This window comes from Neolamprologus multifasciatus, chromosome 13 (assembly GCF_963576455.1).
Source record: "Neolamprologus multifasciatus chromosome 13, fNeoMul1.2, whole genome shotgun sequence".
NCBI classification, from domain to species: Eukaryota; Metazoa; Chordata; class Actinopteri; order Cichliformes; family Cichlidae; genus Neolamprologus; species Neolamprologus multifasciatus.
Window position 1 is genome coordinate 15,828,237 of NC_140451.1, and position 16,554 is coordinate 15,844,790.

The 16,554-nt window shown below is 39.2% G+C and overlaps 2 protein-coding genes across 2 annotated transcripts; one reads left to right on the plus strand and one right to left on the minus strand.

Annotated features, from left to right (window-relative positions):
* Positions 1-1,222: 1,222 nt before the first annotated feature.
* On the minus strand, positions 1,223-16,554 carry LOC146505259 (isoaspartyl peptidase/L-asparaginase). The gene is made up of 7 exons (XM_085183255.1): positions 16,396-16,554; positions 15,530-15,726; positions 5,498-5,640; positions 2,819-2,982; positions 2,054-2,172; positions 1,730-1,840; positions 1,223-1,451 (listed from the first exon to the last, which is right to left on the minus strand). The coding sequence occupies exons 2-7, from the start codon at positions 15,714-15,716 to the stop codon at positions 1,243-1,245; spliced, it is 933 nt and encodes a 310-aa protein (XP_085039381.1). The 5' UTR covers positions 15,717-15,726; positions 16,396-16,554; the 3' UTR covers positions 1,223-1,242.
* Positions 9,656-11,364, plus strand: LOC146505260 (uncharacterized). Its single transcript, XM_085183259.1, has 4 exons — positions 9,656-10,180; positions 10,384-10,477; positions 10,665-10,752; positions 10,866-11,364. Exons 1-4 carry the CDS (start codon positions 10,135-10,137, stop codon positions 11,247-11,249), a joined length of 612 nt encoding a protein of 203 aa, XP_085039385.1. The 5' UTR covers positions 9,656-10,134; the 3' UTR covers positions 11,250-11,364.

Consider the following 16,554-nt stretch of genomic DNA (forward strand, 5'->3'; position numbering starts at 1 on the left):
GGAAAGGGTTACAGAGTCATTTCTAAGACTATGGGAATTCAGCGAACATGTCTTCATGAGTAAATGACAAGAAAGATACTTTGCAAAAATGACATCGATGCAGTTCCAAGGTGAAAACCACTGCTGACCAAAGAGAGTGCAAAGGCTTGTGTCATTTGCCAAAAACATCTTGATGATCCTTTGGTTAGAGAAAATAAATGAAGCTTTCTCCTTTGCTCAGCAGATTTGAATCTTGTAGTAAATAACTTCTTCAGATTGGCAGTTAATGTTGCATTTATTTCTTTGAACATAATGAATGACATTTTTGAGTCAACCTTATCGTAAAGTTTTACTAACTGAGATTTCAGAAAACAATTTGCTGGTGTAATCTCTTGAACCCATCTTGTGTATTATCCAAATATCTCTTTTCTATAGTGTTGGGTTTGAAACTGATGTCCTATACTTTACACCCCAGACCAGCACAATAACCGAGATATGAAGATTAAAGAAGAATACAAAAATGTAAGCGTGTTGCAGTCCAATTGTTTCAAAATATTAAGTAAGGTCAACAATGTTGTTTACATGATGAACGAGATGCTCATGAATGATACAGTCTGCTTTAATAGGGATGCTTTAAGAGTGCTGAAAATCAAATGACTTTTGATGAAAATGAATTCAATAAAAGGATGGATGTGTTTCAGTTATTTAAGATTCAAGAGATCAACATTAAAAGAAATAACACATTTGCACATACTATATATATCCTTTATTGCATTCATCCATTAGTCATCACTCAGTGCAACTCTACCTACCACAATAGGATCTAACATTACTTCAATACAGTCTTTCAAACAGTGTAACTTTGAAGTAATTTTTCATTACAAAATTTAGGAAAAACATTTAAGAAGTCAGATATCCTTTACTTGGAAATGTGATCCAGGATTCAAAGATTAAAGAGCAAAGATTTTCTTATCAAAACAAAACCAAATGAATGCACTGAGTCATGCATTTCTATGTTTAACACTTACTAAACTTCAATCTCTAAAAAATTTTTTTTTACCACATTTTCACAGTATATGTATATAATGCTTATTTTAATATTCAACCTTTAAAATAAAAAATGCATTTATTTATGTTGTAGCAAATGTGTTTAATAAAAGTTAGAAAAAGTGAGTTAAAAATTATAAAATTAAATTATATAAGAAAAGTCTCACATTGCACAGTGATTAATAAGAAGAAATGTGTTTTTTTTTTTTATTGCTTTTATTGGGGCAACTGCTCTTTTAATCTCTCATGCGGGTCTAATCCATACCACAGTACATCCTGTTCCACAGCAGCCCAAGCCATTCGCTCAGTGGTAAATGTGGCAGCCCAGTGGCCTGAAGGAGAAACAACAATTGCACCTCCGGCTCCTTTGACACGGTCTCCCATGTGCTGCAGAGACATCTGCGAAGCCTCTGTTACTGATTTACCTGTAAAGTGGAGAAGAAATAGGAACACAGGCAGCTAATGAAAAATGGAAAATTAACTTCAGCTTGTGTTATTTCACAGCACATTCTCCTTTAATAATTGCTTCTAAGATCTTCTTAATCTGCTCAGAAACACAATTTACTAAATAACTGTGAGAGGCAATATTGCGAAACTGGAATTACTCAAAATTACATGAGTTGCACTGTTCAGGATAGTGAACTAAAACATGAAGAACTGATAAATTTCCATAAACAAACTGTTTGCGTTTGTGATACTTTACCTTGTTCAATTTTTGAAAGAATGAGTCTGGCCAGTGTGACTTTAAGAATAGATTCTCCATGGCCGGTACAGGATACTGCACCACTCAAGTTGTCTGCATATCCTCCACAGCCTTATTTACAAGAGACAACGTGAACAACAGAAGCAAACATTAAAACACCTTTTTGCAGATTGCAGTGAATATGCTAAAGTAACCTGTAGTAAAGTGAAGAGTATGATTAAATGAAATGTTTGGACAATGTAAGGTCTTTGCTTTGACTTAATATCATTTTACTGTCAGTGTTAAAACAGCAGTTTTAGAACATGTAAATAAATAAAGTCATACCAATGACTGGGGAGTCTCCTACTCTTCCAACCATTTTATTCCTAATCCCTCCCGTTGATGTTGCACATGCGACATTACCAGCAGAGTCAAGAGCTACCGCCCCAACGGTATCATGAGCCCTGGGATGAAGAAATGTTACATTATTCAAAAAAAATCAGCTGCAAAAGAAAATGCAAATTAGATCTGAAATGTTTTCAGACATAGCATCACAAGGGGGAAGCTCATTTGATTCATTATAACACACAGTGCTTAGACAACTGATCAATGTAAGGTTGATGCCAAAACTGGCCCAAATTTCAAAATGTGACCTTTATTTGCCTAATAAATATCAATATAATTTTTAGTTTTTGTAAATTCATAAACCTAGGTCTAGGCTGCTGGGGGCTTCCTATTGGTGTTTCTTCTTCATTCACCTTGTTTACTCTCTGTGTCTTTATGTGCCATTCTGCATTCAATTATTAATAACTAATAATAACCGATGATTAAATGCTCTTTTTCTACAATATGTCTTCTGTTCTTTCTCTCTCCCCTCACCCGCCGGCTGTCGCGGCAGATGGTTGCCTCTCATGTCTGGTTCTCCAGGAGGTTTCTTCCTTTTAAAAGGGAGTTTTTACTTCCCACTGTCACCAAATGCTTGCTTGGTCTTTTGATTATTTGGGTTTTCTCTACCTTACAATATAAAGCACCTAGAGGCAACTGCGGTTGTGATTTGGCGCTATATAAATCCAATACAACTGAATTGAAATTGATCCTGCAGATGCATACCATTGAGTGTTGAAATCTTCTATTACTCCAGTCATGTAATTCTTGTGCTTCTCCCATTCTCTCCTCTCATACTCAGTCACCAGTGTTTCAGTGGGGACTGTGCTTATACCAATGCTTTCTGCAAACAAGTTTGCACCTTGGCTTGTCAACATTACATGGGATGTCTGCGGAAGAAAATAGGTAAGACAAAGTTGAAACATTAAATAAATCTCACAGCACTGAACATAATATAGCAAACATAACATTGGTATAAGGTACCACTAGAGACAAAAGCAGCTTCATGTATCAAACTGCAATTCCACAGAAATGCCCTAAAAATGACCTTAAAGTTATAATCATAAAAGCAACAAGCAGGATACTGGCCACGCACACAAGGAATATCTCCCTCTGCCCAGAAAGTTATCCAGATGCCAGCTTGAATTATAGCAAGACACCCTCAATAACCAAGTTTACCAATAAGACTGTGTTTTCTTTGCAAGACCTGAAAAGAACTTAGAAAATTACTTTGGGGGACTTCATAATTTTTTTTTCAGAATGGACGATTCAGGGACAAATGACTGTGTTATTTCCAGAACTATATAATAGGCTTTATATTACTCTGTCCCGAGCCTGAGGGATTGCCTCCCCACTCTTTGGAGAAATCATCTGTACCTCTACCATACATCTATATATTCATATGCATACCAGCAGTGAAAACACTGCATTTGCTTTACTGAAGAAATGTCAAAATGGTACTAGAATGTGGTCAATATAAATTATTTAATCCTGTAATGTCCTAAACTAAATGTTTTTATGAGATTTACTGTAAGATGTAAATATTTATTTGCTTTTCATTTACTGTGTCATTAAAAACACATTGCCATGATTTCTTTAGGTTATATGAAAGAGTTACTTTTATACTTTTATATTTCTTGAGTCTTGTGAGTCTTGTGAGGTAGACCAAGTGGCAAGGAAGGTGATAAGTAGATAGCATCAGCATACCGGTTAAGTTTCTTTTAAGTGTACTTTATTTCTGGGGGGTTTTTTTTTGCTGTTTTTACCAGTTTAAATTTCATTAGATTTTATATCAAGTAAAATTGTTGAAGAAATGAAAGTCAAATTTTAGATTCTAAAGCCCATTGTAGTTAAGAGCAGAGTGTTGTTAAAACCAGTGACCTGGATATCTCCATTTGACTGACAAGCCGTCTCAATGTGCCCAATCAACACTGGAAAAACTTCAGAGTGTCTTAAATAACTGTTGCAGTCTGAAGCCTTCAGACATCTCATGGACAAGGTGATATAACTGATTGCTCCCTCAGGGACTGCTCTCTATAGTGAACAACCTCTAAATTCAGAGAGTTGGTTCAGAATGATACAAGAAACCAACAGGCACAGAAACCTGCCTTCAGATCAAAGCTGACATTGTTGGTACTATGAAGACAGTTTGCTCTGACAATAGTTTGAATGATAAAAGCTTGAGTTAGTTTGAATTAGCTATTCAAAGTTCATCGGCTCATCAGTCCTAGCATCTTCATTGAATTAATTCCTGTCCCTGAGTTTTAAAAGAATATATATTCTATATACATATAATACAAAGGGTATTCTGCACTAAAGTAGTGATACTTAATTAAAATAATTCAGTTTACCCAAAGTACTTCTATGAACTGGAAGTCAGAGGGTGAACATGTAGTTAAAAATATGCAGCAAGTACGACACAACTAGAGGCGTGTGCAAACGAGAGTGATCTCAGCAGGAGTGTGTGTGGTTGTGTGGGGGGAGTAGAGTTTGTAAGAGTAAGAAAAGTAATGTTTCAGTAATGACAGAAGGTTATTCCTCTGGAGCAGACAGATCATGTTGAAGAAAGGATTATACCTAAGGCACTCACAGGTGGATTATAAAATGAGGAGTATCAAAAGATTAACCAAGCCAAACAACTACATTCTGAAAATTGGATTTATAATAATTCACTGCTCTCTTTGCTGTGGTGAATTAAAGACTTCAGGGGTCTTAGGGGACTTTGGACAAAGTCACTCCTTTTTCATCTGATCTACATCTTTCATGGCTGGGGGAAGGACTTCTGTTGTGGCCAGGCAACAATCCTCTCTTCTTTTTCTCACAAAGTCAGTAATAGATACACAGCCTGAGCTCTAATGACTAGTGTAAGTGATTTATAAAGTGATTTGTGCGAAGCTGCATGCTTTACCCCCGTCCAAAGTAAATATTCAACTTGCAGTTAAAAATTAAATTGTGGATGTCATCCAACAGTAAAGACTGTGTTTTGTGTTTAATGATTACATATTTTGATGTTTCTAACAAGGTGTTCTAGCACATAAAAGAAAACAGATCCTTGTTACCTATTTTCCTGGAAAAAATGTAGCAATTTGCCAAGTGCACAGATCCTTATGGGAAGAGATGCCATTAACAAGTATAATTGATGAATAGGGTTACTTAAGTGCATTATTAGAAAAACAAGGGTAGGCAGTTAGAGCTGGCCATTTCTCCTGGCCACCAACTTAAACAAGTTTCTGGCAATTCCTTTTAAAGCAAATGGAGAACTGTACCACACCACCTGTTCACAAGTAGCTGGGATCTAACACATTATAGTATTGATAAAAAAAAAAAAAATCAAAATCTTTAATCAGATTAGTACACCAGTAATCAAATATATTTTTAAAAAGATAGAAACTAAGAAATTTAGACCTTCTCCATCACTGCCCGTGCCAGTGAAACAGGGTTGGCAATGTTCTTTACTGAAGACACCGCACCAGTGGCAAGTGTCCTTCCATCCATGATAATGGCATCCAGCTCCACTTCTCCATCTTTATTTAGTACTGCTCCGTGCCCTACAGAGAAAAACAAGTTAGAGATGAGATAAAAACTATGTTTCCATGTGTTCACTTAAATTATGCCAGCTCCACCCTTACAAATATGCAGGGTAATGGCAAAGCAGTACAGACACTGCAGCACCATACTACTGACTGATGTCTAGTTTGTCTGACTTTCAATGGCACAAATGATTGTAAAAGTTCTTGGGATATTCATACTTTCTATCATACCCGTATCATTATGTTGACTTCCAACTCCATATTTTTACTCATAGATTTTTTTACTGTAACTTTACATGACTGACATTCCAAATACTACTTTAACTTATACTGGGCTTTTGTGTAACCCCTCCATTCATCTACTCACTGAAAAAGCCATTTTACCTTACTCTTTAAGCTAGCCTTCATCTGACTGGCTGTCCCGTATGGAAGAAATATCGTATCATCAGAATTCAACTATTTTTAGACATTGAATTTATAACACTGAATTTTTATCCTCCAAATTTCCCTGCAAAAATATTCACCTGCAAATATTCACCTGCAAAAAATTCACCATCAAATATTCACCTGCAAAATTTCACCTGCAAAAAATTCACCTGCAAAAATTCAACTGCAAAAGTGATGAACTTGAATGACCCAAGCCAGAGCAATCAGCACTAGATCGAGTCGAGCGGTTGTCAGCCAATTAAATTACGCTCCTTGATCACATGACACCGTTAGCCAGCAGTGTGTCTCCTAAAAGAGAGCTGTTTAAAGGTGAGTGATTAAGTTTTTCTCCTAAATAGAGATCATTACAGAACACCTAGTCCTACTTAAAATCCCATTCATTTTTCTTTTCTTTTATCATCTACTCGAACTAAGGAAAACGTTTGACAAACTCAAAGACAATTTCCACGCCTCCCCTGCCTGTCTGCAGTAGTGATGGTAAATTTGATTCTTTTTACTGAATCGAGTTTTAATGAGTCACTCACCAAAGTGAATCGGGGTTTTTGAGTCATTTGATTCACTGAGTCAGTTGACCAGAGAGTGCAAAAAATTTACATTTTCACTCAAACTTAATTTGTTTCTCTTTTCATGTAAATCCTACTGCTAAGATAAATGATTCTAAAAAAAAAAACCCCAACTATTTTATAGAGCAAAAAAGAGCAAAAACATTTCTAAAATCATGCAATTTCCTATCAAAATTGCTTAATAAACATTTATTTTGTTTATTTGTATTTTATTAGTATTTTCCTTAAATGTGTCAAATATATATTTTATAAATGTCCACTGAGCTGTGAGCCAGGGGTAATGCGCCTTAACATTGGTTGCCAACCAAGAAGAAGAAGCTGTGAGCCAGGAGGGAGGGGGTGAGTGAGTGAGTGATTCGTTCGCTCTATGATTCAGCACAGGAGGGAGGGGGTGAGCAAGTCCTGACTGATTCGCTTACGATTCAGCACAGGAAGGGAGGGGGTGAGTAGCTCAAATGTGCTGTTAGCATGTTAGCAGAGCGATGCTACTGTGAACCGAGGAGCTATTTTCTTGATGTGAGCTTCTACTCAGGGTTTTTTCTTCCAGTTCAGAGCAGAAATGCTTTTGTTAAGAAACTGGCTGTTGTTTTTCCCCCCCACAATTTTAATTATAAGCTAGATATATTTCTACTAATGGAATTAGTTTGCTAACAGCAACAGGGATGAGTTAGTGAGTCAGTTGGGCTTGTGAATCATGATTCACGAGTCAGTAAAGTGATTCACGAGTCAGTAAAGTGATTCTCGAGTATTGAACGATTCGTTCACGAATCGAACATCACTACGACCGAGTGTTTTAACCTGACAGCCTGAGGTGTTCTTCAGTAAACTGGACTACCCGACAGAAGGACCCGAGGCCCCGCTGCACTTTTTCGGTAAGTTAAACGTGTTTGTAAGCTAATCCGTAACTACCGTCCTTAGCTAGCTCCTGAGTCCTAGCTAGCTCAAATGAGCACTTGGCTGTCAGGGTTCGTTTAGCTGTGCAGGTGAATGAATTTACTAAAGAAATCAAGAGAAACGCCCCAGGCTGCTCAGTCACTAATTACTGTTACTGTACTTTTATTACAAGTATTATACTGTAAAAGCAACAGGCTGCACCCTGCTTCAGCTCCTGTGCAGAGCTGAATATTAAATATGTGCAAACAGCAGCATGTTTTCAGTCTCTTGCCACATCTGTAAAGACAGTAACATTTTTTTAAAAAAAGCTTGTACTTCAGTAACTCCTCATTAATCAGGAACTATGGATTAAAGTACTGTAGTGTACTGTGATACTGAAAAAAATACAAGAGAAGAACTTCAGATCCTGAGTGTGTGAGGACAGAAGAATCAGCTTTATTTCAATATTGAGGGATAAAACTTATATCTGAGTTTGATGGTTCTGTTCTCTTTGTGATTACAGGAGCTGCCCTGAGATTCAGACCTCAGCCCCATCGAGTGACAGCAGACAGATCATCCAACATGTTCACATGTTAACTGCAGAATGAACTGATGAAAACAGTACAAAGGTTAAAGTACCACATGTGCTGTAGTGAAAGCTGCAGCTGTTTTATTGATAAAGTTAAAGACAAAAAAACAAAAGGATTAATCACTCATGTAACTGTGTCACTATATATCAGCATTAACAGGACCTCAGTTTGGTGTTTCACAACGCTGCTGATCTCAGACCTGCACAACTTCCATTTTAAACACTTGATGTACTCAGCTGCATGAAGAGCATATGAGATTTTCTCTAACACAATTAAACAAAACCTGATGAAGGTCAAAGGTTGTCACTTGTATGTTGAACTACAAACTTGTCATCTGGAATTTTTTTAATTTTTTTACACATAGTGTGTTATTTACCATAAAGTGATTCAGAGTTATTCATACCAGAGTAACCAGAAAGGATCACATATTTTTAAATATATAACTTTCTACAGGACTGAATATAATATCTTTATGTAAAAGTCCGGAGCCTCTGGGGAGTATCTGAGTATTTATAACATTACACAAACCAAAGGTCTCATCACAGTGTTCATGAAATGCTGGGTTTATCCATCTCCTGGGGCGGGCCTACGGAGGAGTGCTGAAGATTTCCCTGTGAGGGAGCTGCTGGTGAAGATCATGAGTCCTGCTTGATCAATGCGATGAGCTTCAGTCTTCCTGGTGTTTCTTAAATGATGCCTCTTACAGCGGGTCAACAGAACTTCTGGCACAGGACAGCTGTGATGAAAGAAAGGGAAGAAGTTTCTCCAAACCTCTGGACCCAGGAAACCCAGCTTGGTCCTGATGGTCTCCCTCACTAGTTTCTCTCCAGGGTGAATGTAGCTGTTGATATAATATGGACTCTATTATTAAATGAAAAGAACAAATTAGACTACACTACTGAAACGTCCTGCTGATGTTTTTAAAGTCTCCATGTTACCAGAATGTAGAGGGCTCTGAAGATTCAAACAGTTTTAGATCCATTACACTCACAGTCTTATGTTAAAATCTCAAAGGACAGCATTATATTTTTGATATTAACAGTAACTCTGGGCCTCTGTAGAGTGTGCAGCTGATCTCATCGCTGTCTAAAAATGGATAAAAAAAACCCATAAGTGTTGAAGACTATTAAGAGTAGCAGGTGTGTAGCATCGCTAACTAGCTAGCCACAAGCCTCCAACACAGTGCGTATGCTAGCGGCTAATCTAACTAACGAATTAACAACAGAGTGATTTTAGAACTATAAGATGATAAGCTGTGTTTTGGGTTTTTTTTATAACAGTGACATGGTTGTATTTACCTTAATTAAAGGAGTCGTCAGTCGCGGTAAACCAGCAAAAAACACTCGAGCAGCCGGGCTACGTAAAAAGTGTAGGGGGGCGTGTTTGCGGTCATGTCCAGCGGGTGTGTGGGCGGGAGCGTTACACAGTCGCTCCACCTCAAGTCACTACTGCGCAGACTCTGGCTCCAAATTTGCAAGATGGCAGCCTCCACAAGCGGAGTATTTTGGCTTCATTTTTGCACAATGGTAGGAGGCGGGGTCGCGTCGTCCATGTTTTCTACAGTCAATGGTCGTGTCCAAATTCATGGGCTGCTTCCTCCTGAGGCCGCATTTGTAGACCGATTACGTCACAGCGACGCGCCGAAGGCTGTCCAAATTCGTAGACTCCTCCGAATGCAGCAGACAAATGCGTCCTCCTTTTCCCCGAATTTGAAGGATGGGTCGGGTGTGTCCTTCTTGGCCCACCATATCCCAGAATTCATAGCGCGGCCCAGCCAAGCTCCAGTTTCCGGCAATGGCGGCCGCTACTAAGTTTTAAAATTACTCTTATTAATCTTTCTGGGCCACAAAATAAACTTTAAACATATTTTCAGGCGAGAATGTGGGTGTGTAAACATCAAATATCTGCTCGGTTTGTCAAAATATGACATATTTGCAAAAGTGCTTCGACGTTGTCGGTGACGTCTGTCACCCCACCAGCTCCATAGCTTGCCGGCCCAGAATTCATTGGACATAACTTCATTGCACATTCACATAACGATGGCGGCACAAAAAGATACACCGGGAGACGAATACACTTTTAAATGTAAGTATATGAAAATCTGGTGGTACAAAAGTTACATTTTATAGCGGTTATGTTGTTAGGGTTGTGAATTTGCATAGACTTGTAATATTTATTTAAACAATCTTCATAAAAAGTGTCCGTAAACTAGCTTGTATGGTGGGTCCCGCGGTTTTTCATTGGCGCTTACATTTTTCCCAATCAACTTTTTTGTGATATGTTTAAAGGGACCAAAGAGCAAACGGCAAACTTCATCAAAACTAGAGGAGAAAATGATCACCTCTTCACCGGGGTAAAAAATTCAGCAACTGTGGGATGGAGGTACACGAATAAATCAATTTACACATCATATTCATCTGAGTACGGTTTCAATAACCCTCATTCTGTACAGAACCTGTGATGTCCAGACGATATTCCTCTTGTGTTCTGCTGTGAAAACTTTTGGATTTAGGGATTATTATAGTTGTTATGGTTTTCTCTCTTCTCTTATTTTTTTGTGTGCGATCAGGACTATTCTCGAGAAGATGGGCCTGCAAGGGAAAGTCACCCCCTTGCAGGCCAAAAAGAAGTGGGATAACTTAAAGAAAAGATACAAAGTATGTGTGCTGTCAAGAAGATAATTTTTAAGAATGAAATTTAATAAATGTACATTTACTAAAAGTTGTATTGTTTATATTTGTCTGTCATTTCTGATTTCCTCTGCCTTTAGGATTGCAAGTGTCCAGGGTCAGGTGAGGGAGTCAGTGGGAAGCCCACTGCTGCTACTTGGCCCTGGTTTGGCCTCATGGATGAGGTGATGGGACAGAGGCCTTCCATTAGGCCCCCTGTCCTTATTTCCTCTCTCCCTGAGGACACTCCAGGGCCAAGTACAGCAGTGGGTAACCAAAGCGAGATGGAAGAGGAGACAGATGAGGAACGAGGTCAGCCAGCAACAACGGGAAGGAAGAGGAGAAGGGAAAGAGGGGATGAGCTCCTTGAGCTCATCAAAGAGGACATGCAGTACCAAAGGGAGGCTGAGGAGAGGAGAGAACAGGAGAGCAGGGACAGGATGGACAGACTTTTTTCCATACTAGAAAAATTAGTTCCTAAATAACTTAAAAATATATTCAGATAATGTTCTTACTTTGTTCTATTTGTTATGTCATACTAAAAGTTTTTGATTAATGAAAATTAGTCCCCAAATTGGTTGTGCCTTCAGATATTCTTTTTTTTTTTAAATACATTTCTTACCTTTTTCTGTGTTATTTTAAGTTTTTCATTATGAATAAATTGATGAAAACAGATTTCACTGAACTCATTTTATTTACAGTTTTTAACATGTATGAACATAAACTTTGAAGAGTTTTAAATGGACATTTAAAGGTAAATAACAATAAAACAAGAATATTTCTAAAACATGAATTTTAGTCAGAGAAGGAAAAATATATACAAATATTTACAAATTTTCACACAGGATTAACCAAAGTGACCTGTTCCTGGACCGTTTTTAAAAAAATATATACTTTGAAAGATCACACAAACAGAAAATCTCTGGCAGTGTTGCTGGATTTGCCGAAAGAAGATCAGACATGGATGGGGTGCTGCAACTGTGACCCGCGGTTTGTCTTTTCTGGTCAGAAAGTGGAGAATCGCACAGGGTGGTCTGCAAAGAGTTGTAGGATGCTTCCTCCCTCTGTCCACTGCATCGTCCATCCACAGGTTTGCAGGGCTGACTCAATCGACGGCTGCCACACCACTAAGAGGTTTTTCAGAAATATGCAAACCAGAGAAAGTGGATTCACTACTAGTATAATACATGTGACTCTGTAGCAGACAACAGTTTGAAAAAGTGGTATTAAAAAAGATGCTTAGATAAATGTTTACTTGCCTGTTAACAGTAGTCATGGTCTGGTGGTACCTCCTCCAGGGCAGACACCTCGGCAGACAGCTGGTCCCGCCACAGAGCACCACTGACTGCCTCCAATCCAGCCTCCCCCTCATCATCCTCTGCTCCATCTTCCTCAGGTTCATCCTCAGGAGCCACAATGTCGCCAGCACTGAGGCAAATGTTGTGGAGGATGGCACATGCTGTTACTACCTGTAGTGATATACATATACACATTATTCTTTCATACACACATATATATATATATATACACAATTAATTTGACATTGGGTGGTCACTTACATGAGGTACAAAGGTGTGGTGCACCTCCAGCGCTTGCAGGAAGATGGCCCTGAACCTGTTCTTCATCATCCCAAAAGCACGCTCTATTATGGAGCGTGCCCTGGAATGATGGCTGTTAAAGCGCTGGGCTCCCACACCTTGGCCTGGCCTCTTGTAGGGTGTGATGAGGGGGAGTGGACGCTGGAGGCATGGGTACCCTCCATCTGCGAGGATGAAATGCCCTGGAGGAGGGTAGACTGACTGTCTGTAGAGTGGGCTGTGGCGGAGCACCCTGGAATCATGCACCGACCCAGGCCAGCCCACGTACGTGTCGATGAAGCGGCCCCGATGGTCACAAACCGCCTGCAAGATGATTGATGGAAACAGCTTTCTGTTCCTATAGCACTGACCATCAGGGCCACTTGGACACTTGATGCGTATGTGGCAGCCGTCGATTGCACCCACCGCTTTCATAAAGGCTCTGTGGCGTGCCAGCCCTGCAAACCCACGGGACACTACCTCCAGGTCCTCTGGGGTTGTTGGGAGGTGGATGACCTGGTAGCGAATGGCCAACACCTCTTTCGTGACTCTGTGGACGATGTAGTGGACAGTAGAACGCGGCATCCCAAACACTCTTGAGACCACCCTGTAGGATGCTCCACTTGCCAACCAGAAAAGAAACACTAGGATCTCAATTGTGGCACCCCATCCATGCCGCCGATCCTGGTTCAGGAGATTTAACAACACTGCCAGAGACTCCCTGCTTAGCCGAAAATCAGGCCTTGGATCCTCCTGGCTAAAAAAACGGTCCAGGACTGGTACACTTTGGTTAATCCTGCAGTACAACGGCCTTGTCTGGTTAAGGAAAAGGTGGAGAACAGCATAAACAGTTTTAATAGAAAGGTATGACTTCATTTATTTTATTACATCAAAGCATTATTCTGATTACTAAGCTTGAGTAAAATATACTAACACTGAGGAATAACATTTTATACATTTCATCTGTTTAGCTAAGCTTTTTTGTGAACTCAAAAATAACCCTATTTTCAGCTTTCTGACAATTTTACTGCAATTTTATGTACTAAAATAAGTAACAGATCATATAAATAATTGAAAATAAATGTAAACTTATAGAAGAACATTTTCTAAGAGATTTTGTTCATATATTTTGAATGACCGCCGTCATTCAGTCACTGAAATTATCCATAAAACTAGCTAAGTAATTCCTAAATGCATCAAGATTAATAGTTTTACCTGGATATGATTTTCTCTGATGAGCCTGGAGTACAAAACATGCCGGCGATGACGACCGCGACACAGTTTTTTCAGCTCGTTGATAATTAAAAATGAACACAAAAAACGGAGACAGATTTCAGGGTCCATTTTCGATTTTCGCGCTGTGGCGCTGACAACCGGAAATACTCTGAATTAAGGGCGGGAGTAGATCCGAGAAGGCTAGACCGTCCAATTCCACAGCCGTTTACTTCCGGCCTACCCGACCTCCTGAGGAGCCGGCCCACGTAGACCGCGAAGGCCGGCTCCTCAGGAGGATGCAGCCCATGAATTTGGACACGACCATAGGTCTCAGTCAAGACACAAGGGCTGTGTCCCATTTCAGGGTCTGCACGCTTGAAGTACGCGCACTACGCGTACTACGTACGGTGCGTACTATAAGTACGAGAAGTGCGGAAGTGAGAGGCTTGTGAAATGGGACGGTATATGCTTCGTCGCGCTGTTCAGGTTGCCTAGCAACCATGATACTAACCGCGAGACACGTTACATACAGCTTTGTTTGACAGAAATGAAGGAGAGAATTGTTTTGTTGGTCAATCATTTTTGTCATGACATCACTTTGATTAGTTGAGTATCTGAGGCTGAAACCACAGGACTGTAAAACATGATTCAAGGGCTTCATTTCTGTACTGAACAGTCATTTAAGATCAGCTAGTAAATAATAACTAGTTAATGTTGTTCATGAGACTAAAGTCATCTCACTATGGTAATGTAAATATAATATGGCCAATATTATAGTATTGTCAGATTATTATGATATATATATATATATATATATATATATATATATATATATATATATATATGTGTGTGTGTGTGTATATATAATCTATATCACTGACTTTCAGCTTGTTGTGTTTGTGGATATATGACTGACTTTAATTATCCATAAAATCATCAGATTCTCTGTAAGATTAAGGTCGACTATATGTATATTTAGTACATATAGTATATTTAAGTAGAGGCTTTAAAACCAAGTTAATGCTGAAAGTACAAACATCACTAGTGTCACATAACTTTGCCACATGTGGCCAACAGCAATGTTTTAATGTTCTTCGTTATTAAACATTCGCACATGAATAAGTGACGTCATATTCAGTACTTACTTTTGACAGTTCACTTTTCGGCCGCTCCCTTCTGCCGTATTTTGCGGCAAAATTATCCACACCCACCGCCGCGCTATGAATTGTGGGATATATGGGACCACGAAGCGTGCACCGGACCACGCTTGATATTTGGGGAAATCGACGGCGCATTCGGAGTATGCATTTCAAGTACACTTCGAATTGGGACAGCCGTCGTCGCGTGGCGGTGACGTAACCGCACTTAAAATGCGTACTTCAAGCGTGCAGACCCTGAATTGGGACACAGCGTCAGACATCAGAACAAACAAAGCTGAATACTTATTTCATAACTAGTGAATTTTTCTGTACAGCAGTTGGAAGACTTCCTTCTGTCCAGCTATGAAAGATTAGGATGTTCATGTCAAGTGTACTTTTTTTTAATTGATTCAGTGTGCAACTGACTCTGGGCTGTGTAGTAAAAGACGGCACTTTATATGTTTGACAACTTGTCAGGGTAAAGAAAGCAACAGATGATGTTAATAGACAGATATTAAGGTTTAGCCAGAGATCATCTCTCATATTCTTAAAGGAGTCCTGATGGATATTCTCATCATGACCAGTAGATGGAGACATTGTTCTGCAGTTGAAGCCAGCTTAAACAATAAAGGAAAATGGGCATTCTCATTTGGCTGCTGTATGGACACGTGAAAGGAACTGGGGTTTTAGGCTTTACTTATTTAGTTGAGTAAAGGTGAGGGTGCTACAAATGCGGTATACAAAGATGAAGCCCCCATTTAATAACTTGCAACTTATTTTCAAATGGAACTACTTGGCATAAATGTGTCCCAATCTAATAAAAACCGTCTGTACCTGCGTCAAACACAGTGTTATCTTCCAAAGCCCTCACAGCCACTTCAACAGCATCCACTGCACTTCCTCCTCGTTTCAGCACTGAAAATCCTTCTCGTGCTGCAGTTTTTACTCCATCAACAGAGGCCTTGGCCAGTTCATCCGGTATGGCCCATGCCCCGCCATGCACAACCAAGACTGCTGACATCTTTGCTTTCCTGCATGGAATAGACAAAGTAGTTTATTAACAGTTAAAGCCTAGAAAATAATTCACTTTTTCTTTGAGCATTAGGAAAAGCACCAAGTGATCATTGGTATCTTCTTTTTGCCTTGATCCAGACATACTTCTCAAACTTTTACATACAAAAAAATGTCTTTCGTTTAATAAACGGAAACTGCTAAACAAATTATTTGCTCTACACTCCACTGGTAATGTATTTGCACCACATGAATTTGCACCTTGGAACAACTGATACAACTTCTATCGAAGATCATATCATCAAGACTGAACTTTGAAATGTGGTCATTCCTTCATTTATCCACAGTTTAGCAAATAGCCCGTGTTGCCAGTTTTTGGCTATTGCCTGGCTATTAGAAGACCAATTCAATTAGAACAGCTGTTAATAATAAGTTATCTTAAATGTATGGCTTTAGCAGCTTTGAATTACCAGCTACAATCAAGTACTAAACTATAATAATTGATCTTCTCATAATTTATTATGGTTCAATTTTAATGTGTACATAAACATTTTTCCCCTATTACCTGCATGCACTTGAACTGTGTTTAATGTATTGTAATCTAATCACAGTCGCTGACGTGATATTGATAGTTATTCATTTCATTCGGACCAACCTGTAACATAATGAGACGTTGCATTTTGTCCTACCTTTTCCGAGCCTCAAAATTCCCGGAAGGATATACACTTCGCCATAGACACGTGACTTCAAGAGACTACTGTTCGCGGTTTAACCAGCGCGTGCTGCACACTGACGTCAAGTTTGACACTATGGCCACAACCGAGATAAGACTTCCGACAAGTTTTCAA

Excerpts from the sequence above, each read along its gene's own strand:
- LOC146505260 (XM_085183259.1), top strand. The coding sequence starts at position 10,135 with ATGGCGGCACAAAAAGATACACCGGGAGACGAATACACTTTTAAAT. Across the intron at positions 10,181-10,383 it reads AGACGAATACACTTTTAAAT|GGACCAAAGAGCAAACGGCA; the intron begins GTAAGTATATGA and ends ATATGTTTAAAG. Across the intron at positions 10,478-10,664 it reads TCAGCAACTGTGGGATGGAG|GACTATTCTCGAGAAGATGG; the intron begins GTACACGAATAA and ends GTGTGCGATCAG.
- LOC146505259 (XM_085183255.1), bottom strand. The coding sequence starts at position 15,716 with ATGTCAGCAGTCTTGGTTGTGCATGGCGGGGCATGGGCCATACCGGAT. Across the intron at positions 5,641-15,529 it reads TAACACTGTGTTTGACGCAG|GGCACGGAGCAGTACTAAAT; the intron begins GTACAGACGGTT and ends TTTTCTCTGTAG. Across the intron at positions 1,452-1,729 it reads TCTTTCAAAAATTGAACAAG|GTAAATCAGTAACAGAGGCT; the intron begins GTAAAGTATCAC and ends TCCACTTTACAG.